General features: G+C 42.7%; 1 protein-coding gene across 1 annotated transcript in view; it reads right to left on the bottom strand.

Annotated features, from left to right (window-relative positions):
* Positions 1–5,036: 5,036 nt before the first annotated feature.
* pex5la (peroxisomal biogenesis factor 5-like a) overlaps positions 5,037–26,470 on the bottom strand; it is a 49,477-nt gene continuing 28,043 nt past the window's right edge. The window contains exons 7-13 of the mRNA XM_061238998.1: positions 19,151–19,267; positions 17,384–17,527; positions 14,870–14,940; positions 7,508–7,717; positions 6,469–6,634; positions 5,356–5,513; positions 5,037–5,255 (exon numbers count right to left, since the gene is read on the bottom strand). Coding sequence (XP_061094982.1) covers positions 5,054–5,255; positions 5,356–5,513; positions 6,469–6,634; positions 7,508–7,717; positions 14,870–14,940; positions 17,384–17,527; positions 19,151–19,267 — 1,068 coding nt within the window. The 3' untranslated portion in view covers positions 5,037–5,053. The remainder of the gene's footprint in view (positions 5,256–5,355; positions 5,514–6,468; positions 6,635–7,507; positions 7,718–14,869; positions 14,941–17,383; positions 17,528–19,150; positions 19,268–26,470) is intronic.

Here is a 26,470-nt window from a genome sequence, read left to right as displayed (position 1 = left end):
GGGGCATGCTTTCACTAAGTCATCACACCTGAGAAGGTAGATCATTCTAAAAAATGCTGAAATGTTTTTTCTCTCCATTTGATATCCTAGATAAACACAACACTATTTAATATACAGTAGATTCGAATATAATAGTTAAGGAATTGAAAATACAACATTTAAAAAAATAATTTAGCTCTAAATTAGCCAGTATGTTATTCATCTTTGTTCAAATGCAAAAAACTACAGGCCCACCCCCGTTACAAAGCTGACAGTGATCTGCTGAAAAAACGCAAGGGAGGCAGGGTTTCGGTAAAGGCAAAATCTGCAAATTCTACGAAGGCAGAGAGTTGTGTCAAAAAACAAGGTTTGACCAGTGATAAGGGGACATATGGGAGAAACCAGTTAAAACTGCATGATGGACATTCTTTCGAAAGGAAAAAAAATGACACCTTAATCAAAACACTCGCCTTGCCTGCAGGTCCATAACCTAACAGCACACTGAGCCTGACCAGGTCGACACCCTGATGAGAGGTACTATAAGTCCATCCCAACATTCAGGGATGTGCTTTGCTGATAATCCATTGGTCCGTTTCCTTGTTCTGACCAATCACAATCTTGTGTAGATAGGGCATATTTGGTGGCATTATGCTGCGCTGAATGCTGACCTATGACTAGCTAAAACCTGCAAGAACCAATCCGATTGCAGGACACCAACCTTGATGCTGAGACTGTTATGACACATTTTGATCTTGCAGTGTAGGCATGTTATTTTATTAATACTTTGCTTGTGTGGAAAAAGTGTGGCAGTGCTTGTGTTAGTGACGTTCAAGTCATAATGACCCGTTATGGTTTATTATAATTTCTCAGTGCAGTTCACTAATTCGGTAATCCTGCTTCGTGATAGAGGCCCCAGGTATTGTGTTATGTTCAGCCTAAACTGAATACGTGGAAAATACCCTCAGTGGTGCAAGTGGATTATAAAAATCTTACTGATGCCCTCCCGTGATCCACTCTCTTTATAAACATTTACAAGCAAAATGACAATTATTTTGTATGAGTAGTTAGGTATATTTCTGAAATAATTATCTATAAACACCTGTAAGATTGTCCTTGCAATCCCATAAGATTGAAACCCAGACGATTTACAAATCTCAATGGAAAATGAGTAGCTGAAGTATTCCTGTGTTTTGGTTCCTGCTTTGTAACAGAAGGCTCATCTCTCGGGTCAGCCAGATATGTCCACCCAGCCCCGCACCTTCTCTGCCTTATCTGCCTTTCAGCCTTTCTGTAGCTCATCTTATGTCCTTTTCTTAAAGGTATTTTCTGCTTTACACATGATCTTGTTTACCTCACCGCCTTGTTAAATGCTAGCTTGGGGCACATCGACTATCCACACGCTCATTGCAAACCGTGACATTGGCAGTTTGAACCCAGCCACACAACCTTTGTTGCATGTCTTTACCTCTCTCTTGCTCCCATTCTGTCTCGCTACACTGTTGTGTCCAATAAAGCTAAAAAAAATAAAAATAAAAATGCTAGCTAGCTAGCCGAACCTTTTTGATGTAAATGGTAAATGGTTGCCATTTATATAGCGCCTTTATCCAAAGCGCTGTACAATTGATGCTTCTCATTCACCCATTCATACACACACTCACGGCGAATGCAAGGCGCCGACCAGCTCGTCAGGAGCATTTGGGGGTTAGGTGTCTTGCTCAGGGACACTTCGACACAGCCCGGGCGGGGGATTAAACCGGCAACCCTCCGACTGCCAGATGACTGCTCTTACTGCCTGAGCCAATCATTTATCAACAAATATGGCTTGCAACAACTTATCAACCAACAGTGACACCACCATGACCATCTGAATTTAATTGTAACATTAGTTAGACTCTAACTGGAATGGCAGTTGTGACTCTCTTGGTCTCTCTTGGTGCAAATCTGAATACCTAATGTGTGCTGCTAATGCAGATGTTTGGCTAAAGCTGCTAATGCTTAAATTGTGTATCATTATAATGTGTATTTGCACTATATAATAATTGGGTACTATCAGTGGTGGAATACCAAGGGGTCAGAAAGTCCTGCCATGTGTTTCTTCCTCCCATGATTTCACTAATTAGCTCTACCTCGTGGATGAAGAACTGTGCTAATTAGAAAAACCAGGTGACTGGAACTTGATTTTCCACCTCTGGTTATTATACGGTAGATGATATTTTCTATGACTATATAGTCAGGCAGACTTAAAGTGATATGGAATACTGGTAAGATATGTTTTATTGGTGTGGGGTACTGGATAAGACTAGCTTACCCACACCACTGGGCATCCTTTATCCTGTGATATGGATTTATGTGAAATAAATTTCAAGGCCACTTATCTGCCTGACAGTTTTCTCATTTCTTGACTGCAGGACATATCTTTTCAAAGTGTGTACCCAATATGACCACTATAAAAATGAAACTCTAAAGCAGTAATCTGACAAAGGTGTGCTTATATGCTGATTAACACAATGGTACATGAAACGGATCTTGTTTCCATGGTCACAAAAGATCAAAGTTTTGTTGAAACGATTCTGTGTGCCCGCCTTCATATAGTTCTCAGACTGTTTGCGTCCCTTAGAACAGCCTTATGTTAGCTCTCTGGCCATGCCTTCACCTTGATTGCTACAAACTTATACAGGAGAACAAAAAAGTGCTCCTAGTACAGAAAACCAGTTGCGGCTTACGATTTCTTTCACTGGAATACAAACACATTCAATACATTTCTCAAAGTCGCCACCTTTACTCTATGGCGATGGCTCTGTTGCCTTGACCCTGAAATTGTTTGTTAAAAATGGAGACTTTTAAATTGACTTTTTTTGGTCCATGGAGCCAAAATGGGGGATGACGGGGTAGGAACACAACAGAATACAGCACAGCAGTCCATTTTGCATAGGATCCTTGAGTTTATATATTGCCTTTTCGATTTGTGCGTGCACAGGAACAGTTGGGTTAGATGGTGCTACTAGGGTGACCAGAAGTGAAAGGAGTAAAATCATGATGGTGATGGAGCTGGAGATTGGAGGTTTGGAGGGGTGGTATGGCTATCAAGACAAAGCTTTGGGTACATTCAATGTTTTGGCAAACTGCATCCCAACTACTGGAGATGAAGATTGCAATCGTGAACTGGGTGGGACAGTTGGTGGGTCTGATTGTGGGCCAAGGAGATGGGGGTTGCAAGCGTAGACCACAGGCCAACTACCGAGCTAAAACTTTGGGTACATTCATCCGACGTGAGGTTGGGAAAAACAGTTCTGGTCACCCTAGGTGCTACTGATGCCGGCCAGCCAGCTGTTCTGACTGTGGCCAATACACGTGTAATTTTTCCAGAGTGCTTTTCAAACAGACACCTGTGAGACAGCTGGAGGGGGGGGGGGGGGAGCTGTCCTGAACAGATGGAAATCATACTCTCTTTCACCTCATTTTCCCCATTCCTATAGAAGGGGCTGTCTGACTATATCAGCTCAGTTAGGCCGAAGCAGTGTCTCCTTTCTTCTTCTCCTGATTCTGTTGTTGAGTTTCTCCTGCCACTTACAAAACATTTCACATTTTGTCTATTTTGGCCCTATGTGGGTGGTCAATGGGAACGTAATATTCTCAATGATTTGTTTTTGTTCTGCCTTTGAATTAAAGTGCTGTTTTATCTTCCTCAAAAAAGGCGGACAATTTGAAAGTGTCATTTTTGGTTGAAGTGGCCTTTGAATGCCTTTGACGTTGATAGGTGCCCAGTTTTGAAAGTCACTCTGGAAAAAGAAAAGTGTGAGGAGATAGGAAGATGTTCTGTCAAAAGCCTTCAAACTGACAGATGGGTTAAGTAGCATTTACACACGGTTGCCTGGAGTAACAGGCTAGCTGACATTTTCCGGAGTGGAATGGATCACCGGTCGAGTGCAGTCCTGCCCAGTGTCAGTCACTGAGGCCTCTTTGCAGAAAAAAGAAAGTTTTCTAGCAGAGCGAAAGGAGAGGAGCTACAAACACAGAAGGATTCTGGGAGTGAGATCCATCATGCTTACTTCCCGTCTCTGTAGGATGCAAATGCACGGCACGCGAAAAAGTAAAATAAAACGCCAAAACGGAAAAAAATGGCGTAATGAAAGAAAAATCTGGAAATTAATCGTACACCTGCATGCATTTTGAGTAAGGCTTTGCAGTCTGGCTTGCGGATCCAAGTCCAGTTACCAGATAAAATCCTCAACTGCTACAAAAACGCAGAGTTCGTTTAAATTCTGCCTGGCGCATAAAGTAGAGTACAATAATTTGGTTGATTGGTTGGTTTGGTTGATGAATTGGTTGTCATTCAGTGTCCAATAGATAGTCATACGGTGATGTCATAATGCCTTTCATGCAGAGGACATACTTTATATCTGAAATCAGGCAAAGTAAAATGACTGAATATTTTAAAATAAAAGCGCTGAGACAGCTCCACCGTGTAGAGTGCTAACCCAAGTTAAATATGGTTGGTCGCTTGATTGATTGATTCAGTGATCCCAGTGCCAGAACGTCTATGGTCCTTGTGATAAGAACCTTGAGGAAGTCCAGCAGGCAGTTTGTCTGTTTATTTATACACACAAAGCTGATCTGCTCTTCAATCAGCCAGAACACCGGGTCCTTTGGAAGTCAGTGGATCGCTCAGCTCAGGGAGATAAACACAACCAAGGCTAGCCTCGGCTCCGTAACGGACCCTGTCCCTGCATCCTGCAGCAGTTCTGCCAGATGAGTTCGTTTTTAATTGAACAATTCTCTAAGGCATACTTGTACAATCTCCACCCGTCCCTTTTGTGCTCTTAGGGGAAATCAACGACTTGCAGTGCAAAAGAAATCCCACCGCAATAGTCTCTTCAAGCACACACTCTGTGCCTCGAAAAAAGTGCTCTTCAGAATGGCTAATTCCATATCATGCAAGGAAAGGAAAATAAGAGATAAAAAATGAAACTAAAGAAAACGGCACGTACTTCCATTCCATAATTATATACACAGCTTTGGGTTCTTGGCTTTTAGTTTTTGTATTTCTTTTTCCAGAGCCTCTCCGTGTTCCTGCTCAAATGTCCAGGTTGAAGGCCCTCAGGAGTAAGTCCAGGTCTCCGATATTGGCAGCTTGGAAAAGTTCGGGCTGATCCATCATGGAGAGGGCTATCCTCAGGGCGGCCCAGATGTTCCCAGACATCACCTGGTGGGACAGCTGCCGGCTCCGGCTCTTCCTCTGGAGGTTCAGGGCCGTCAGGAAGTTGCTCGCTGCCTCCCTGCAGGTGAAAAAGAATCCCAGTTTACACATTCATTGAATCAATAACTTAGACTGCCCTGCCTGTGATTCAGTGACTGTCCTGACTGTGCCTTGCTGACCTGTGTGCGCCCAGGTTGATGCAGCTGATGCCCAGGTTGTAGCGGGACCTGATGAAGCCGGGCTGCAGCTCCAGGGCCCTGGTGTAAGCCTCCACTGCCTCCTCACTGCGGTCCCCATTGGCCAGCGTGGCCCCCAGCCGGTTCCACAGCAGGTAGTCCTGGAGACAGATCCCCATGGCAACAGACCTTTTTACACAACCTATTAAGGTATTTAGCACATGCTCTGATTCAAAACAACATAGCTCACATTTTTCATCCATTTATATTGCCAAATGTTTCAGTGAAGAAATGCAGCCTCAAAGATACAGAAATAATGGAAGAATAAGACTCACACACTTTTAATCCAACAATAGTGTTGACGTTTCAGCCATACCAAGCCTTCATCAGAACACCAGACAATTGTGTCACTGTCCAAATACTTATGGACCTTACTATATATTGCTCCAAAACAGGTGACATATCTGGACTTGAGCGCTAAAATCTAATGAGGAATAATGTACTTTCACGCGCTGCTCCATGATATGGCTGTGAAGAATTGCCTAAATTGAGGAAAAAGAATTTAGATTTCAGCTTGTGTGTAACAGACTGTTGTAATCTGCTGTTGTATTGCGTCCTGAGCATGCTCAGTGGGAGGGAGAGAATTCAACAGTCAAATACCAGAGAGAAATTGCTCAGAGCATCAGTTCCCCCGTGGTTTCTGAGACGACAAAAGGAATTGGTAGTACAATGGACGACCAAAGCAATCGGTTTGCTTAATCTACAAATACGTCCACTCCAAGTTTAACAAATTGGAATTTCACGATTCAGGTAACATCACTTGTATTTTCATGATGGTGCCTGAGTGTTTGCACGTGTGTGTATGTGCATTTGTGTGTGTGTGTGTGTGTACGTATGTGCGTATGTGTGTATATGCACGTCTGTTTGCGCAGGTGTATGTGTATGTACATTTGTGTTTCTGTGTGTGTGTGTGTGTGTGTGTGTGCATGCGTATGTGTGTGTATGTATGTGCACGTGTGTATGTGTGTGTCTGTACATATGTGTATGTGTGTATGTGTGTGTGAGAGAGAGAGAGGCAGACTTGGCGCCTCCCTGACAGGTGTGTGGCAGCAGTACCTCCGGCCGGACAGACAGGGCTGCATTGAAGGCCTCCACCGCCTTGTTGAACTCGGAGCTGAGGTTGAACAGAACCCCCAGCCCCGTCTGCAGGTCCGGGTCGATGCTGTCGCAGTTCTGCTGGACCGCCTCCAGGAACAGCTCCTTCCCCTCAGCCAATAGGGCGCTGCAGTCCGGGAGAGATGGAGTTAGAGCCCATCCCAAAAACTGTGCTGCAGCCTGCAAGAGCCAGCCTAGGGTCACATACTGTTTCATGAACTGCTTTAACCCATTGATGGTTTTTTGGAATAAAAAAAAAAACTCTTAATATTCTCATATTGTGAGATTGTGAGAAAATGTGTATTTAAGCGAGCCTTTTGGGCTTCCATGAAGTTATGACATCATACCGATACGCTTGTTTGCTTCAGCACGGCCCTCCTTGTAGCCAAAACAAATCCAAACGCTCATCACAGGCGGCATTCAGTTCGTTGGAGCTAGCCAGCCAATCAGAACAGAGGTTCATTGATATCAATGAGCCTTAAAGACACAGTCACTAAAACAGCCTGTTCTTGGTAGAGCCACCAACTCACTCAGAGGTGCTGGAGAATGGACATGTTAAACTGTACAGAGATTGTGTTTGGTACTTAAAACCACACAAACGCTGTCTTATGGATATCAGGACATTAAATAAAACACTAAAAATGTGTACAATATGGGGCCTTTAAGTCAGGGTTCTCAAATACATTGTTAGGGCAATGCTCTACTGAGCCATAGGAATATAATCAATGATTTTACTTGTGAAGTAGACAATATCAGAATTCAGAGCCAATGTTGTCAAACTCCTGTGCTTGAGAGCCTGTTGGTATCTAGTGTGCTGCAGCATTTAACAGATTCATTTAAGTCACTGATTGGACGAGGAGTCCAATCTCCCCTTTTCCAAGGTCTAAAATGGCCACCGATTGAAAGGAAACCACAGACCTGTCGACACTGGAGTTTGTCGCCCTTTGTTCTAAAGGGGAGAGGGGCACAGAGAGAGGGGTGAGGGGACTTTGGGGGGTACCTGGTGCTGGTGGAGGTTCGAGCCAGCCTGCCGTGGGCCCCTGGGGAGTTCTTGAGGTGGGGCCTGGACTTGAGCAGGTCCTTGTATTTGGGGTTGTGCCGGATCCAGCCCAGCAGGGCTTCGCAGGCCTCCTGGCCCATCCCGCTGTTGGTTAGGCTCACCGCCAGGGCCAGCAGGGCGGTCAGGTTATGGGGGTGGAGCTCCAGGCACCTGCGGGATGGGGGCACAGAACGCACATCAAAGGCGTCTGGGGGCGACAGACTCTCATTAGCACGCTGCCGGATACCAAAATTTAACCAGCTCCCCTTGTTACACCCTGATGAAGTCAAGGCCCACAAATCTGTTCCCTCTCTTACCCTTTCGGCCAGCTGTCCCCACACCATTCATCATCCCAAAATATTTACTTTGGGGGTGGCTGGCAGGGGTGAGGTCTGTTGAAGTTTTTTTTGTGTCCCCCCCCAATTTTTGGTGACCGTACCTTTTGCTTTGTCATTTTTCCAATATGTCACCGCCCCTCACTCATCACTCATTCAGATAAATGTGCATTTGATATGTTGTATTTCCCAATTCGCTTTATTCAATATCGCATTTGACGCAACTTGGCTCCTGTGTTTGCCTACAACCCTGTAGGGCTCTTCCTGCTTTTCACAAATTAGAAACTCAAATACTGTCTCACTGTGTGTGTGGGAGTCCTTCCTGCTTTTCTATTTTCAGTTTGTTTCTCCCACACCTGTCACTAACATGTTATTTCAAGTGTGCAAAAGTATTTTTCCATCATGTGTTGGAAATAGCGAACATTCAAAAAGAACACAGCTTGAATGAACAAATGTCAAAATCTTGTTTTGGCAAATATGCCGCTCAGATTAATGCACAACTTGTGTAAGCTTGGTTGAAATTAAACACACAGCTTCCTTATTATACAAATCATGCTCCTTGTGAAAACAGCACAAAGGGTGTTTGGTAACAGTAACGTTACATGGATTGGAATGAATTAATTTGGTTTTTAACTACTGAAAAGTTAAACAGTTCAGCTATGTTTATGTATTTTTTACAGCATTAATTAATGTCAACAACGACATTAGTTAATGCCAATTCATATTGGAATGAAAAAAAAAACAGTTAGTGTATTGGTTAAAGCTTAACGAATTATAAGTTCATCCTATGGTTTGCTTATGTATTTATTCAAGTACAAACAAATACACGAATGAAAAGATAATTTTATGCTTAATGTATTTGTACATTGTTAAGGCATGTCAACAACTACATTAGTTAGTGTCAATTCATGTACCCTTATTGTAAAGTGTGACCAGGGGTTCGATACACCGTTACACAAAATTCTTAATAGTCTACTGGAAACCCCCATATGGCCTATATTAAACCCAGCAATGTTGTTTCCTATGAACTTTTATGATCAAAATGTCATGTATAGGCTTAGCAGATGATATTAAGCTTGGTTGCTAAGAGTTGCATGTTGGGCAATTTGAGTAATCAGCAAAGCAAGCTAATTAATCGCTAAAAACTGGAAATGGTTATAATTTTGCTTTAAAAATATTTTATGAGCAACGATGTGCAGTCCCCCCTTCCCCACCGGTGTCACCTGCTACTCTCCACTTGACCACTTGACTCCCCCACGATGCCCCATGAATACGCACGATGAATGATAATACCTCTAAAAAGGAAATTTCCATCTGGAGCTGAAGGGCGTAAAAAGAAAAAACTACCGGAGGAAGAAAAGAGCGCAGGATAAAGGTATGTAACTGTTATCAATCTGTAGCTATGTTAGTTAACTATGTTAGTGTGTTATGTTATGTATGTTAAGTATGTTATGGCGAGCAGACCTACATTAAACAAGGGAAAGGACAAGGTGGGTTGAAAGGCATATGAAGAGCACACGCACACACACACTCAACCAATGAAGAGCAAGTTGCAGTGTGGATCAATTGCCATCCCATTTGTTCCCATCTTTCCCAGACAGTGGAGGAAATGTACACAAGTCAGGACACGCCAGAGAATCCAGGGGAGGAAGAAAATGCACATGTGGATGGAAATGAGAAGCAGAGTAGATGGAAACATAAGGAGGAAGGTGAGAGAGTTGGATCAAAGGGATCGTGAGAAAATCATGGAGGAGTTCCAGAAACACTCTCATCCCTTGAAAGAGAATCAGCAAATCCTGTACAATATTGTGAATGGACAGGTGGCTCCAGACTCTGTGAATGTGCAGAATGCTCTTCAGATTGGTGAACAGCAGAGCAAAGATTTTGCAGCTTCGCTTCCAGAAGGCTTCCATAGCACCATTGAGAAGAGAGTCAAAACCATGGAGGTGATGAAGAAAGCTATGACTGTTAAAGGCAAGCCCATCTATGACATGGAAGCCCTCTTCGCTCGACTTAGTCGTGGGGCAGCAGCGTGGCATAGAATTGAAAGATGTTTTTGATCATGAACTCAGCCCTGTTCCACCATCACTCATCGACGAATTTGGTTGCCTGAGGAAGGGTGACAAGTCTGTCCTTGTCAAGAAATTGGGAGTGCCTGATGAAAATGCTCCACTTCCCAATGTTGTCCTAGTTGATGCAAGTCAGCTGTTCTACCACATTGTCTGGCCTGTGGCAGGTACGATCAGGGACATTGCCTCTAGCATCAATGCACGCCTCGTCAATGCCTATACTGCAGCTGGAGTTGATGAGACCCTCGTCATCTTTGACAGTTACAATGATGAGCACAGTGCCAAAGATCATGAGAGGAGAAGACGAAGACGAGCAGGAGTTGGTGCAACTGAGTACAAGCTGACAATCAACACACCCCTTTGTGGTCGAGAAGCCGTGATGAAGAGCACATCAAACAAGACACAGCTATCGCACCTTCTGTGCACATATGACTTCACCGCTGATAAAATCCTGTTTGTGAACCACATGGACTGCATCGTCAAGCATGAGGAGGCTGATGTCACTCTCATTAGCTACATGCTGCAAGCAGCTGGAGCAGGGGCACCCACCATACGTATCCTAAGTGATGACACTGACGTATTCGTTCTGTTAGTGTACTGGGCTTGGAAGGCCGACGTTCAATCAACAGTGCAGATGGAGAAGTGGGATGGCACCATCCTGGACATAAATGCCACCGTCAGAGCGTTGGGTGACAAATGTCAGGGTCTCCTGGGGATGCATGCGCTGTCGGGATGTGACACTGTCTCCTACCCCTGTGGAAAGGGCAAGACATCTGCGCTGAAAGTACTCCTAGGAAGTACCATGCCTGGTCTCAATACAATGCTTGGGGAACCTGATGCCACTCACAGTGACCTAAAAGATACCGCTTCCTCCAACTGATGTCAACATGATGCTGCACATACTGCGTGCTCATCTCCAGGTCATGTTGTGGAAGGCTGCAGATAAGAGGGAGCCACCTGCAGAGGCCAGAGACATCACTAAATTTGGGTGGGAGGTTGCTAACGGAGGGGCTGTCATGCCTGCTGTTGCCATCCAGGCAGTGGCTCCAGTTAATTTGCTTGATGTCACCAGCTGCAGCTGCAGCGCATTGAAGGCCTGCAGCCAAAGAAACTGCAGCTGCCATGCTACAAGTCTCAGTTGCACTGACTATTGCATGTGTGAAGGAGGTAAGGTCCGCTGCTGCAACCCATTCACAATACATGAAGACAAAGACAAAGAAGATGAGGAGGCTGAAGGGAATGAGAAGAGAGATGACGAAGAGGGTGAAGGCCATTGAGTGTGAGGTTGTGGTTGTTGTTCTAAGTTAACTTTAAATTAACTTATTGCTATTTCCTGAATTTCGTGATTTATTAGCTAAATATCCTAATTTATGTAAATGGTTATTGTGTTACAATATACATGTTTTTACCTTTCAAATGAGCTAACTTGGGCCACTTTCTGACCATTTTTGAATTTTCACTTTTTTTCATTAAATATGGTGTTGTTATTAATGATTATGCTAATAAGGGCGTGACAATGACACTAGAAATGTTTTCTTATATTGTATATGCACTATACAGTACATTACCATTAAAATAAACTTACTCTGGGAAGTCTGTGACGATTTTTCATTTTCTTTATTATTTTACCTGATAATGAGCTAATTATGCTAATTACGCAAATTGCCCAACATGCAACTCTTAGCAACTAAGTTGAATTTCATCCACTAGGCCTATAGATGACATTTCAATCATAAAAATTCATAGGAAACACCAAAGAAATTTCCAGTAGACTATAATGAATAATATTCTCAACTGACTACAGCATACAAGGATTTTAAAGATATTTTAGATTCAAATATTACACTAACAATACAAAATTCTTCCCTTGTGCACCTCCAAAACAAACAAATAGCCCTATTTCAGGCTTCTCCCATTTTATGATCATAAGGTCCTACAATTTCCCAATTACCTTACAATATTCAGCCAATAAGATTGAGCTGAAGGACTATGTGATTGACAGAAGTTGCAAAAGAGAAGAATCCTTTCACAAAGAAAAGACACAGAGGCAGCAATATTTTGCATAAAGAATAAAACGAATAACTGCTCTGTAATAAAAAATATATATACCACAACACAGCATTATACAACATTTAAGCTGTATGTTTAATTCAAGCCCTGTTTACGCAATACTTAACTTGAGCAGAATTTATACAAAACAAGTTATGGATCGCATGATAGAATAGAACCTTAATGTTAGCTAACATGAATGGGACAGAGTTCACTTCACCTTCCCTACAGAGCTCACAGTAATAATCCTTGGAACAAGGGTGGCCTGTAACGTAACGTAATGTAATGTAACACTTGCGAGGCTCATTTCCTGGTTTTGTTGAGAGACGTTGCTCACTAGTGCCACTGTGGTTGGCTACAGTATTGGTGTTTCAGCCACCAAAAATTTACATTTTTGATTTTGATGTTTAATGTCAACACATTCCCATTTCTAATCTTACTTCAAAACAAATGATCAGCTAATTATCAACACTTAATGCTGCTACTTTGGCTATATGATGGTTGATAATGCATAAATATTTCACAAGATATGATGCTTATATAATATATAATACATAAAACATAAGCCCGCTACGTCAGAGCTTGGTAGAAATGGTATGAATCTGTGCAGATCTGTCACCATGTTGCCAGCCTTCATGAAAAAATAACCAGTGTCCTCTTAAAGAAGCCTAACACTAGTCATTAATCCAAATGTGTGAGATTCCTGTGGAAAGGGTGAACAGAATGAAGAATAATTGCTGATAGTGAGATGAGGGGGGGTACTCATTTTAACTTGCAAAATTGCTCTAGTTCTAACAGTGTCTTGGGTGTTGTTAATGGATTGTAATATTCACATATCACCAAAAATGTTCTATTGGATTCAAGCCTGGAATTTGTGCCACTCAAGGAAATTCACCTCCTTTCTGAAACCGTTCCAGTGTAGCCTCAGTGCATGCATTGATTAATTATCCTGCAGAAATTGTTCATTCTTGACCTAGATTAATATTCTTGGCTGACTGAAGCCTTTTTTCTTCTTCTAGGATTTGCCATTTGAGAATTACCTAATCTCACTTATTTACATAATGCCTGCAATTTTAAGCATTATCAGTTGAGATAAGATTCTGCCAGTTCTAAATATGAAGTAATATTTGAATGTTTTATTATGGCATTTTCAGGTGGCATTCAGGGTGTGAGCACTTCGGGAGGGGCTGTGTTCTATTGCAGGGCATTGCATTGTGGGTAGCCAGCCTTGGACTCTCAGTTCTGAGCAGTTTTCAGTGTTGGGCTCTATCCAAACCGGACTAATCCAAAACAAACTGGATCCCAGCATTCACGTTACCCATTGACTCGCCTATATTATTTTAATTCTCAGCCTGAATTAAGACAAGTGTCCTCATCTCAAGGTGAAGAAATCATCAATTTCAGAGATATTATCTGCATTTTAATATTTTGAGATCTGTAACAGCTTGAGGTTTTACAGATACAGGCTTTCTACAAATGCTAAATGTAATGACAGTGTTCTGATAGAAAATGCCAGAAAGTGGGCTCAAAACTACTCATCCAGTGTGTGTGTCTAAAACCGTATTCCATAATCTTGAACCCGTGGACTGTCTTCCTGTTTGATCCTATGTTTTCTCAGCTGACTGTCATTAATTAGGTTTGATTGGGCAGAAGGAGATGATCTAATTTGCATACTACATGCAAATGTTACCCACTGATTGGCTCCTGGCATGAGATTCTCTCATTTGCATGTTACATGCAAATGGTACCGACTGATTGGCTCATGGCATGAGATTCTCCCATTTGCATATTACATGCAAATTTAGCCAACTGATTTGCTCATGGCACTCCATGCAGTTTTACCTAAAAATCATATTTCCATTCTAATCACATATTTGTGATCTCACACCTTAAAGCAGGGGTGTCAGAGTAAATTCCCCAGCGGCCACTGTGTCTGTGTGGGTTTGTGTGGTTTCCTTTTAATCAGCTGCCAATTAAGTTGTGTGGATTATTTAGCCAATCAATGACAAATTAACCACTGGTGCCAAGAACACCCCAAAAAACACAACAGACACTGCAGCCCTCCAGGACTAGAGTTTGACACCTGTGCCTTAAAGTGGAAGGAATGTCACTACATCAGGGGTGCACAACAAGGGCTGATCCATTTCAGGATTTTGTGCCAACTTCTGGTCTTAATTATTTAATTGACTTATCTGACATGTGTATGAGTACCGGCTACAGCTGCAGACTGCAAGTGTATCCTAATGATTTTACTGTGCCAAAGTACAGGCTTGAACCAGGGTAATTTATAGAGTTGTCAGCAAATTAAAAACAAGGCAATTGGTTGGAACAAAAAGCAGTACACAGAGTTGTGCATCCTTGCACTACATCCTCCCTCCTGTTTACACAAACACCCTTCCCACAATGCAATTTAATTCACAAAACACGCATAGTTTATGACTGCCAAGAGATGTCAAATCCAAATAAAATGTAATTACCAAACCTTCTTCAGAACTCAGCATGAAGGAAAATCAACACAAACAGTAGATTTACATAGCCAATATTGAATGAGACTGCACTTATTTTAATAAATGAACAAAATGTGCTGCACTGTGTTACCTTACATATAACGCCTGATTAATCTATTTAATTATCAAACAAAAATACAATCAAGTCTTTTTCTATGGTTTATGTGTGATACACCTGACATTTTCTGTACATTTCCAATGGAAATGTAAATGAGATGTGAAATACACTTTTGTAATTTACTAGAAGTGTCTGCCAAACAACGAAGCTATGAACTGTAAATTGTAATGATGGGAGTTAGTACTATAGTGATTCTATGCTACCTTGTGGAAACCTGAGTTTATCGTGCAATAACACCTCCGTACCTCTGGAGGGAGACAATCGCTGCCTGCTCATTTTCATTCTCCGCCTGTGTGGTGCCCAAGACTTGCCAGGCCTGTGGAAACAATAGGGTTAAATGGCAGACAATTAGGCCATCATTGGGCTTTAGAGCATTAGAGAACAGCGGCTGTAGGGAGAAGAGGTTAAGGCACATGGCTATTACTGCATACATAATGCATTACGCTCACTCACAACAAACCCAGAGGTTGTGATTGCTAATGCAGCTAACATAGCTTGTAACAAATGTAATTGCCCACACATTATAAAGTCATGATTAATAAATAAACAGGACATGTTATTAGAGCTGTCTGCTGCACGAGACATGGCACATTTCAAAATGTGAGGCCCTGCAAATATTGAACAATATACCATATGTTTTTATCTACCATAAAAACCAGGCAATGTGTAGGGAAGCGATTGTTACATTAACATTTAAAAAAAGCTGAACCAGGCTTATTTCACTCGTCAGTGAAGCAAAAATGACCCACTTCTTTTTAGAAGTCGAATAGTAATTGGAACTGTTGGCACTTCCCCAAATTCATTAGATGCATTTGTCCTGTGCTGTTCCTGTAATTGATTAGTGCTGGGTATAGTGCAGGCTGCTTTTTGTTTTCTCTACCGGAGCCTTCCAAAAAACCCACCTGAAAGTTCCAGTTTAAACTGGTTTAAGCTGGTTTGGCTGGTCAACCAGCTGTTCACTATATGATATGACTTTATTAATGATATGACATGACTTTATTAATCCCCAGGAGGGGAAATTCACTATAGTGAGCTAGTCCAGGAAGTTTGACCACCAGCTTACTCTACCAGATTAACCATCTTTTACCATCTAGAGACCAGCTTTGACCAGCTACAGACCAGCTATAACCTGGTAGAAATGTTGAAAACACAGCTTAAACCAATTTAAACCATCTTAGAATTCCAGCTAGTCTTAGCTGGAATTTTCAGCAGGGAAGTGCACTAGTCAAACGAAACTGTTCCTTTTCGAAAGTATCTGAGGGTCTTGTTTGTTTAAAGATTTGTCGGAGCTATATGCAGTTTTTAATGGATGCAGAGTGAGCACAGAATGGCATAAATATTTGTTTACATTGTCCTTAATAATGCATTTGGTGTTCACTGTTTGCACTTTTACTTAATCTCTGTAGCAGGCTATGTACTGTGATATTAAAATTCAATTGGTGACACATTAAATGGCTATTAACATGAAGGCCCTGAACGAAGGGTTCAGACCATCTCCATTGTGCCTACAGTCTGTTTGGTACAGACCAGCGTTAGTACCAGCGTATGGACGGGGGGGTGGGGGTGGGGGGGGGGGTTGGATAGGCGTCAGCGAAAGTTGTTTGCCTCACATACTTTCTTTGATCTATTCTCCTAATGTTTTGTGGCTTTTATTTATTCAATTATTTTTACAAGAGGGAGTGCTTTTGAATTTATTTGTAGTTCTTTGTAGAAGCTACATTTGGTTCATGTGTACAAATACCCTACTTAAGCAGTCTTTGATATTTTTCAAGCTGACTCAGCTTTCCCTCTCAGTGTTATATGGCAGTTCAGGATATTATGTAAAATAACTTAATTGGTAAAATTCTGCTTTGAAATAGATTTCTTTAAAATTTCTTTATTGAATTTTCAGTTTCCTGAATACAAGGACATGAACTGGAATTGGTTCCCTGCCAAGTTGTAAGTTGTTCTCGTTGCTCTTGTAATGGACAAACATGACCTACTTCTCAAGAAGTACGGGTGGGGGCGGTGGATGGGTTTTGACACTCACTAAATGTCTACATTGCTATTATCCCGATCCAATATTAGACCCTTTATGTTGTCAAGCTCAGACTTAATGCAGTGCTGGGTGCTCTCTAGTCTTGGAGTTTTTTTGACCCAGGGACCCACACCCACACTCAGAAATAAAGTGACTGTGGAGGTACATTTTGGCACTTCAAGGATCAAATTTCCCAAATGTACCCTAAAAGTACTGTAATGTTCTCTTTGGGTACGAATGAGTACATCTTCCAACCTTTTTCGGCAGTTTTCGTACCTTTATTTACGCGAGGCATCCGGGGGACCCCATCATAAGTTATGAAGTTTATAGCTCTTTTTATTTAGAAATATTTTTCTAAATTTATATATAGTCACTGCATATCAAGTCTGGCCAGGGACTCCATACAGTACCTTCAAAAACCATCAAGAACCATGCGGTCACGCGAGGACTCGGAACCGTACTTTCCTCAAGGGTCCTCATCGCACTTGTCCCTGTGTTCGATCTGCACTTCATTGTACGTTGCTCTGGATAAGAGCATCTGCTTAATGCCTGTAATGTAATGTAATGTAAGCGCATAGGGGTCTATGGATCCATTATTTTCACCATTATACTGTCTATTCTGGTGCTCCAATGTAGTTTCCTGAATGTATGTATATAACAGTGCTGGAGTGGCAGGAAGCCCTGAGAAGGTCTGGTGGACCTGCGGTCACCGTTGCCATGGTTTCCCCGTCCCGCGTCTCACCTCGGAGTCCTGTGGGTCCTGCAGCACGGCGGACTCCAGCAGCAGCACGGCGTTGGGGAGGTCCCCCTCACGCGACTTCCGCAGCCCGTCCTCGAAGGCGCCGGGCCAGTCTTTGTACGGGTTGTCCGTGTGGAAGTAGTAACCCTGCGGCACAGACGGGAGTAAGACCGCGGAGCAAAAACTGGACCCCTTCCAAAACTGGAACATGGACTGAAGTAAAAACAGCTATTCCGTGTTTTACTCTGCAAAGTTATGGTGAATGTCTGCATTTATATGGCACCTTTATCCAAAGTGCTGTACAATTGATGCTTCTCATTCACCCATTCACACACGCGCTCACTCACACACCGACAGCGATTGGCTGCCATGCAAGGCACCAACCAGCTCGTCAGGAGCAATTGGGGGTTAGGTATCTTGCTTAGGGACGCATTGACACACCCAGGTTGGAATCGAACCAGCAACCATCCGACCGCCAGATGACTGCTCTTACCTCCCGAGCCAAGCTAAATCAGTAATCCTGCTTCGGATTATAACCCCCCAAGGAAGTGAGCCTATAGCAGGGGTGGGCAGTTCTGCTCCTGGAGGGCTGGTGTGTATGCAGGTTTTTGTTTCCACTAAATGAGCTAACTGGCTGCATACACCAACACTGGTTCACTTACAGTATAGATTATATCTCAGTAAATGCTGCATATAGATACTCAAGTACAGTCTTCAGCTGCAGTCATGCAGTCAACAGAAGTCATGCTCTAGGGCAGCCTATAGGCAAAGGTGCTTGACTGGGTCCTGGGAGGTTGGTCGCTCAAGCCCCAGTGTAGCCAGAATAAAATTAGGGCAGCTGTTGGGCCCGTAAACCATTTTGCTCCAGGGGGATTGGGCCCTGCTTAGTCTACTCAACTGTAAGTAACTTTCAATTTGTTATACAAACTGTTTGATGCTCTACCTTTCACTACGCTTAAAAATCACATCTGTCGGAAAAACGATGTCTGAAAATGTTGAACATAATGCTCCATTGCGCTGTTACCCTGGTGTGTTGTTTCGACATGAATATTCTGACATGGTTTCCTTGTACTGGGTGCCGGAGGGATGTGGCGGTAACGAAAAAGCCGGAATATGTGGAGTGTTCCCAATTCGACTTGCAAAATACAGATGGGACCGCATAGCCGAAACATACCAAGGTAACATATGGTGCTGCCCCTCCCCTCGAGCTGTGCTAATTGGGATCTTGCCAGGAGCGAGCTCTTTCAACCCCCCACCCCCCAACAGCTGCACCTCCCTGCCCACCTCTGCTTCAGTTACGTGATTGTTAACTCAATCCTGATGTGGTGTGAGATTTGTATGACAAACATCGCACTCATTTTCTGGAGGACCGCAGCCTTCCAGCTGTCACCTGAGTCCCTGAATGCAGCAGTCATGTGTGTGTGTGTATGTGTGCCTTCCTCCGTGTGTGTGTGCATGTGTGCCTGCCTCTGTGTGTGTGTGTGTGTGCCTATGTGTCTGTATGTGTGTGTGTATGTGTGTGCCTGCCTCCGTGTGTGTGTGTGTGTGTGTATGTGAATGTAAGGTTGTGTGTTTGTGTATGTATTAGTGTAGGTGTGTGTACGCAGTACATGTGTGCCTGTGTGTGCTTGTGTGTGTGTATGAGAGTGAGAGTGCATGTGCGTGTGTGTGTGTGTGTGTGTGTGTGTGTGTGAGTGTGTGTGTGTATATATGTGTTAGTGTGTGTGCTCACATGCACCTATCACCATTCCAGACAGACATTGGACGCACCTTTTCGTGAGGAGAGACAGTCGTTGGTATCTGGGCAGGCTCGTCTTCTGTCAGCCAGTTTCTCCGAGCCAGTTCCTCCCACTCAGCCTGCATCTTATCCCAGAATTCAGTGTCAGACTGCCGAGGTGTTAGGAACAGAGAACAAGAGAGTAAGAGAGTTTGAGAAGTCCTGTACACAGGTCACACACAAGAACATGAGTGACCTGTCTACCTTAAAAAACTACTCTAAAAATGTCTGTCCCTCTCCAAAAATAGTCTTTGGGCTTGAGTATGCCGGAGTTTACAGTATTTAAACATTCAAAGTCAGTATTTGGCAAAGTGCTAAATTTAGCACTGAGCAGCCACCTGTGGCGTCCATGCATGAATACTGATGGAGGCTTAAGCACCAAGGAGGTTCAGAATACGGTCATCACTCCTCTCACCCAGGCATACGCATGCTGAGGGCTCTATTAAACCAGTGTGGAAGAGCTTCAGTTATATAATACAGGGTGATGTTCGGCATTCTCCACCTGAGCCATGCTTATATCTTATGATAAAACACGGGTGTGTGGAAGACTGTGTACACTTATAGGATAACTTTCAAGTAATCACGTGCGTGCTTGTGTTTGTTCGTCAGCAGTCAGATAAAGTTGTGTTGCCCAGCAGCGTGATAAAGATGTGTTTCGCTTTAGAGTTGATTAAGCAGGAGCAAGAAGAATATGTACATGGCTGGAGCAATAAAGAATGTGCCAAGCGTATAGTTTTAACATAAAATGCAGAGTATATTATATCAGAGAGCTTGCTGCTTTGTGTCAGAGAATGCACCGTGCTGCAAGTATTGTAATAAAGAGTGCCTTAACACAGTGGTGCTGTCCTCAACAATTTGAATCAAAGATTTGTCTTCTACAGGTGCAAGTTTCACATCACTTTAATAAGATAGATCCATCCACAGATGGGGATGGCAGGTATGCGTTGACACTACAGAGTATGGCATTTTTAACTGTTTGACCGGAATGTTTTTTCAAAGTTCTAAGTCAGCGTTCTAGAACGTTCTAGAAGTGATTGTTACATCAGCATTAGAATGTTCAGATGAGAATATTCTAATCACATATTTCTGACCTCACACCTTTAAGAGTTAAGGGAACTACATTGAGAGCAGACTCTCACTCCTAACACACAGGAGCTTCTATACCCTCCAACCTCATGTAACCCATAAAATATGGATGACATTAAAGCTATATAAATGACATAACAGGCATTAAGCAGAGGCTCTTAACCAGAGCGACAGCCCTGGTGCAAAATCCAGCTATGACCAGCTTGAAATGACCAGCTACCAGCTGTTTCAAAACAATGTTGAGTATGGAGCTGATTGAAACCGGTCCAGGGAGTGCATAGTATCTATTTCATACAGCTGATACATACGGAAGCAGGTCAGGTTAAGTGCCTTGCCCACAGGTACAAGAGTAGTGTCCTACATGGGAGTCAAACATACCAGTTCATTACCCGTTATAAAACACTACTACTACTATTATATGATCTGGACCAATGATAGACGATAATGATAGATCTGTCTGGTGAATGCGTGTTATGATTACATTACCGATTCCATAAACACTACTGAATTATAATGACAGCTCCCAAATCACACCACTTTATTTACTGTTGAAAACAATGTGTCAGATGCCAGATCATTTATGATGTAAAGTCAAGTGGTGACTCAACTGTCTTTAGACTTCTGATAACAATGTGCATTATGCATGGCATGCAGAACTTCATATATATATATAAAAAAAAGATATCTCAACAAAAATGTTTTCAAACTTAGACAAGGGCAAGTTACTCACATACACATAGCATACATTATGTATAGAGAATACAAGAATATGAGGAAAAGTGCTATATCTACAGAATTGTTTTCAAACATAGAAAAAAGTTATCTATACATACACACAACGCTATGTATAGAGAATACAAGGCAGTAAAAAGCTCTGAGCACACTGGTTACGTTGACCGCGGAGGGAGCGAGACCATCTTTAAATGGGGAAGCATTCTGTTTCTCTGAATAGGAAATGCAGAGGGACAGAGCCGCGCGCTATTGCTGCAGAAAGCAGCTGCTCCCGCGGCCCACGCCTCAGACATTAGCGGCCCGGGGGCGAAGTGCGGTCTCCCTCCAGCCCCAACCTCTCCACGGAGCGTGTCCATTAGGCTCGGAATTACAAACGCGGAGGAACCGGGCGACCTCGCTGCGCGTGTCGCCGCAGATTACCGACAAACCGGCGAGCTGAGCTATCTCTCTCTCTCTTTCTTCTCGCTCTCTCGCACCAAGACGGAGACTCCGTTCAGAGAACAGAAATGTGATCTGCGCGACCGTGTGTGTGTGTGTGTGTGTGTGTGTGTGTAGCGCACCTGCGTCCCTCCCTGTCCAGCGGATAGATTGTGCGGCCGACCACCTCCGAAACAGAGGTAATTGCTCGCTGGGGACGCACCGGCAATTCGCAGTTCGAGAGGAGAAGAAAAAAAAAATCATTTTGTGCAATTTTGAGCTGATTGACCTGCCGGCCAGTGGATAATCGCTCCTTGAAGCCCGGAGAATAAGCCTAATTGGCGAGTGGGCGATTGCAGGTAATTGGCGACCCTGTTGCAGCTCTGCTCTCGAGCGGGAAAAGCCCCCTCATACCGCAGTGAATAAAGATAGAGAGAGAGAGAGAAAGAGAGAGAGACGAAGAAAGAGAGTGAAAGAGATTAAGAAATAGGGTGAAATTCTTTTGATGTTCATTAATGAAAACAACGAATTACAAAATGCCTAAAACCTAAAAAAGAGGCCAAACTCCTTTATCCTTTTACCCTAACACTTTGATGACATGATCGCTCACGTACACACACAACCTGTCCCAACCAAGCATAAGGAAGAAAAAAATTCCTAAAATCAAAAAAATAGAGTGAAATAGAGAGAGAGAGGAGTTATCCTAATCAGAGATATCCAACTGTACTCCTCTATTCATTCTGTGAGACAAAAAATTTACGATTTTGTTTGTTCTCACAGTACACAATTAAATGAATTACTGTGACAGGGCGTATTTTTGAGGGTGTAATTCTGCCACAGCGGTGCTATAAATTGCGTAGGTCTGTTTCTGTGTTGAAACGGGGCTTCAAGTTTTATTTGTAATTTGCGGTACTCAATAAATAAGCAAAACCTGGGAGACTTTCTACATAATTTGGCTGTATCTTATGGCTTTAAATCTCAAAAATGGTTATGGTTATAGTAGAATAGCTTTCTAGCCCAAAATGTAGGAGATACACAATTGAGTCTGACTTCTTGTCTTCAATACTCAGGCTATAATGCGGGAAACTGCCTCTCTTGCGGAAGAAGGAACGAGTGATGTGCACGGTAGGGCTGTTACTACATCTTAGCAATGGAGGTTAAAACCGCCTTGGGAGAATGGGTTGCATACTCAACAATCCCAATTTCCTTTACACCATGATACCTGAGCAAAAACTAATGCTGGCTGCTTGAATATGCAGGAATTTGCAGAACAGTCAGTAGCTCATTGTTGAAATATACTTTATTTTACATAAATATTTTACACGGGAGCAGCGTGATGCCGTCTGGCATAACATTCCGAGACAGCCTCTCTTTCATATTGTGTCTGGAATGTTTCGTGTAGCTGAGGGAGGTGTGGGTTCTCAGGAGGCTGTCCTACAGAATGCCTGTGCAGAAATGGTCACACTGTGTCTTCCACGGCTGATGGTGTATTTATTTCATCACCTAATAAACACACATCTGCTATACTCAGAGCCCAAATTGGCTCCAGAGCTAGCGAAGGCGTCTACTGGTGGGCTAACCCGCCCTTTTCTCTTTCAGCGAGAGGCAGATCTTACATCCCACTGAACAGATCTTACAGCCTGCCTTCAGGGGTGGTAGAGGTCATTGCTCAGCTACTTGTCTCTTGTAACTGGTGACAGATGATCACGATTCCGCTTCCTGCAGGAGGTGTGAGGGACCCCGTTAATTGGCTGTTGTTGTCGGGGAGACTGCCCTGATGGATCACAGATCTCATTTGAAGGCCCCCAGGTGCACCAGCACAAGAGCTGGCCTGAGCTCAGAGAGTGAATCTTCTGTGCTTCTCAGCTGCGTCTGCAAGATCATTGTGAGTTTTTCCCATGGGCGTTGAGCGTGAAAAAGGAAACTCAATAGGTTTCCAGCAGTGCAGGGTTCTAGTGGTTCTACAATGGTGGTTCCGTAATGGTGGTTCTGTAATGGTTCTGTATTGGTCATTCTGTATTGATGGTTCTGTAGTGGTGGTCCTGCAATGATGTTCTGTAATAGTGGTTCTGACATGGTGGTTCTCCAACAGCGGTTCTGTAATGCCGGTTCTTTCATGGTAGTTCTCCAACAGTGGTTCTGTAATGCTGGTTATATAATGCCGCTTCTGTAATAGTGGTTCTGTAATGGTGCAGGATCGCTTTTACCTCATATTTCCTGGTTGGTGAAGCACGTCATTGCTATATATTGAGAGGTCCTATACAAATAAGGTTTTATCAGTTTTATTATGAAGGCAGTACCACAAAAGAGTAGGCTCCAAAACTGGATGCTTACAACAATTTGAAAGCCATCAGAAAAAGATTACTCATTCTCCATTAAACCCCAATTTTATGCCCAGCATTACTATATTCTTATAATATATTCTTAATATAGAGTAAACTGCTTTATTCAGCAAAAATTATAATGTTACTTGAAAAACGAGCATATGGGCACAATGTCAAAGTTACGGCCCATTTAGCAGGCAAGGAAGTAAATAAAAAAACATGTTATTTAAGCAGGCAAAAAATGATGACCAGAACTCCCTCATTTCCTAGTGCCTCTGGTCGCAATGTAGACCAGAGATTAATCATGATTTTGATCGATCAATAAAATCTCTGGGAATGGCAGCTACATATAGAGTGATGGTCATGCTTCCCTACAGAACAATGAGACACTCATCTATTGGGGTTGCCATTGGGATTAAGTTTGCGTGCAGCACCAGTTTAATCGATAATATATGCATTGCAAGCATATATCGTAACTCACTAGAACAGAACATAATCAATGACCATTTCTGGATAGGAACTGCAGTTTCCATGATGGCTTGTAATTCAGCATATGAATGTTTCTTCAGGGAACTGGTGTTTTATACGGTGTTTGAGAAGTCCCTCGCTTCACCATAAAGCGCTCGAAGATTATGGATGATCTTGAGATGAAAGGACCCACGGTATATAAATGCATTTACTGTACAAGATTTCTCCGTCGCTTCATGCTAATGAGATGCTAACACCTACGGACTCATTGTCCAGGAACACATCTATCAATGGCTTGGTGAGACAGAATGAAAAAACAAAACAACAACAACAACAACAACAACAACAAAACAATAAATGTGCTGGATTAGCCGTGAGTTATGCAACCATTCTCCAGCTTGATGTAATGCAATGACATGTTTCGCACACAAATCAACCCCGTTGACTGCTAAGGATGTGGAAAATTCCTATGCCTGCAAAGTAATCTTCACCTCAGGAGGCGAAGACTTCCAGAGTATTAATGGAAAAAGGCATGGTGGCCTCCGGTTGACTTTAATTTCAGTAGCACTGATGAAGTGTAAATATCCAACACACCGAGTGCCTGTCGGAACGTGCCGGAACAGCATATGAATGAACCCAGAGATTCATCGGATGGCTGACAAATACATTGCTGTCAACATAAAGTAATTAGAAAAACACAATTTGCAGTCGTGGCTGAGGCTCTTGGAAGCCGAGCCAGATTTTTCAAGGAGGGGCCTTTATTTAGCGCACAAAAAAAGCAACTATCGGTAAGTGTAAATCAGGAAGGACAAATTTTGGATGATAAAGTTATATCATCTATGGCAGTGCCCAGGACCGAGTCCTGTGGGAACGCTGCTTTTGTTGTTTACGGGATCACCTTTGGAACAGTCTGGCAGAGAATCCAAGGGCATCGCAATCTGTTGACATCATAAAACTACATATAAAAACACACCTTTTTAGCCTGCCTTTTTACGGAAGGGTGATTTCATTCATTTATTTATTTATTTAACATACTTTCTGTTATAATCTTTGGTCCTACGTTTTCTGTATAAGTCCCTAGCGTTTCGCCTTTTGTTACCCTCTGTGCTTTCCGTAGTCTGTTTTCTGTTCATTCATTGTCATTCATTCGTTTCACCTGCTCTAAATTCCTGATTGTCGTACACACCCGATTCTTGTTTCCCTTTGTTATCTGTTCTATATATACCTGTCTGTCTCGTTTGTTCAGTGCCAGATTGTAATGTGCTCCCGCCATTGTCTCCAGTGGTTTTCCTGTCTGATATGTCTGTGTATTGACCCGTTTTGTTTTTGACTACCGATTTTGGATTCTTCTACAGTTCATGTTTGAATGTCTGCATGGTTACCGAACTCTATCCTGGACTTCTGACTATGAACTGCGACATCTTCAACATCCCTGTTTGCCATCTTCTGATCCGTACCTGTTTAATCTGCCTGTTTGACTTTTATTGGAAACACTTCAAATTCACTACTGGTTCAATTGTTCTGAAGCCTTACACTTTTAGTTCTACAACACTGTGATTCATTTTACTGGGAAAATCGGAAAATGCTATAGACAGATGTGCAGCATAAATGAGCTATTAACATTTGAATTAAATATGTTATAATACTCAAATTATGAATCGACTTGAATGTTATTTTTTTATGAGACATGTTCTTGAGGCTTTGTCAATGTTGCTGAATGTAAAACCAAACATTTCTACAGTATCAACACTAGCCGCTAAAAAAGGTCTCATTTGCAGAAATCTTGGGTTCCTGCTATCAGCAGGCAGTACTTTTGTCATTTTGCATTAGCCTGGACTGACAGGTTCAGCGACGGAAAGCAACAATTACAGAGAATGGGAATAAAAATGGAAGAGTGACTTGCATATGCATTCAAATGAATTTGCCTGAATGTATTATCATACAGCATCGGGGTGGATAATGCTCTGCAGTAATATGGAGGAGCTGTCGTTATGGCTGTGTTTTTAAACCCCAGCTGGTCCTAATGGCCATCGGAACAAACCTCCCTGCAAACCCACAGGTGTTCCCCAGTCGCGCTGTCAGACCACAGCGCCTTCCGAAGCCGGTAAGAGCAATTTCCGCAAATCTACCGGAGCATAATGGACAGGAAACACGCGGCTCCACTAAACTGTTACGCAAAATAAACTTTTTTTCCTGTCACATTAAACAGATTTTTTTTAGGGGCTGTGTGGGAGTTGTGAATAAGAATGAAATAAAACCCTATCAACATCCATTAAATTGATTCCA

Source organism: Conger conger, chromosome 4 (assembly GCF_963514075.1).
Source record: "Conger conger chromosome 4, fConCon1.1, whole genome shotgun sequence".
Lineage (NCBI taxonomy): Eukaryota > Metazoa > Chordata > Actinopteri > Anguilliformes > Congridae > Conger > Conger conger.
The sequence above is the reverse complement of the archived record's forward strand: the minus strand, read 5'-3'. Positions and strand labels throughout refer to the sequence as shown.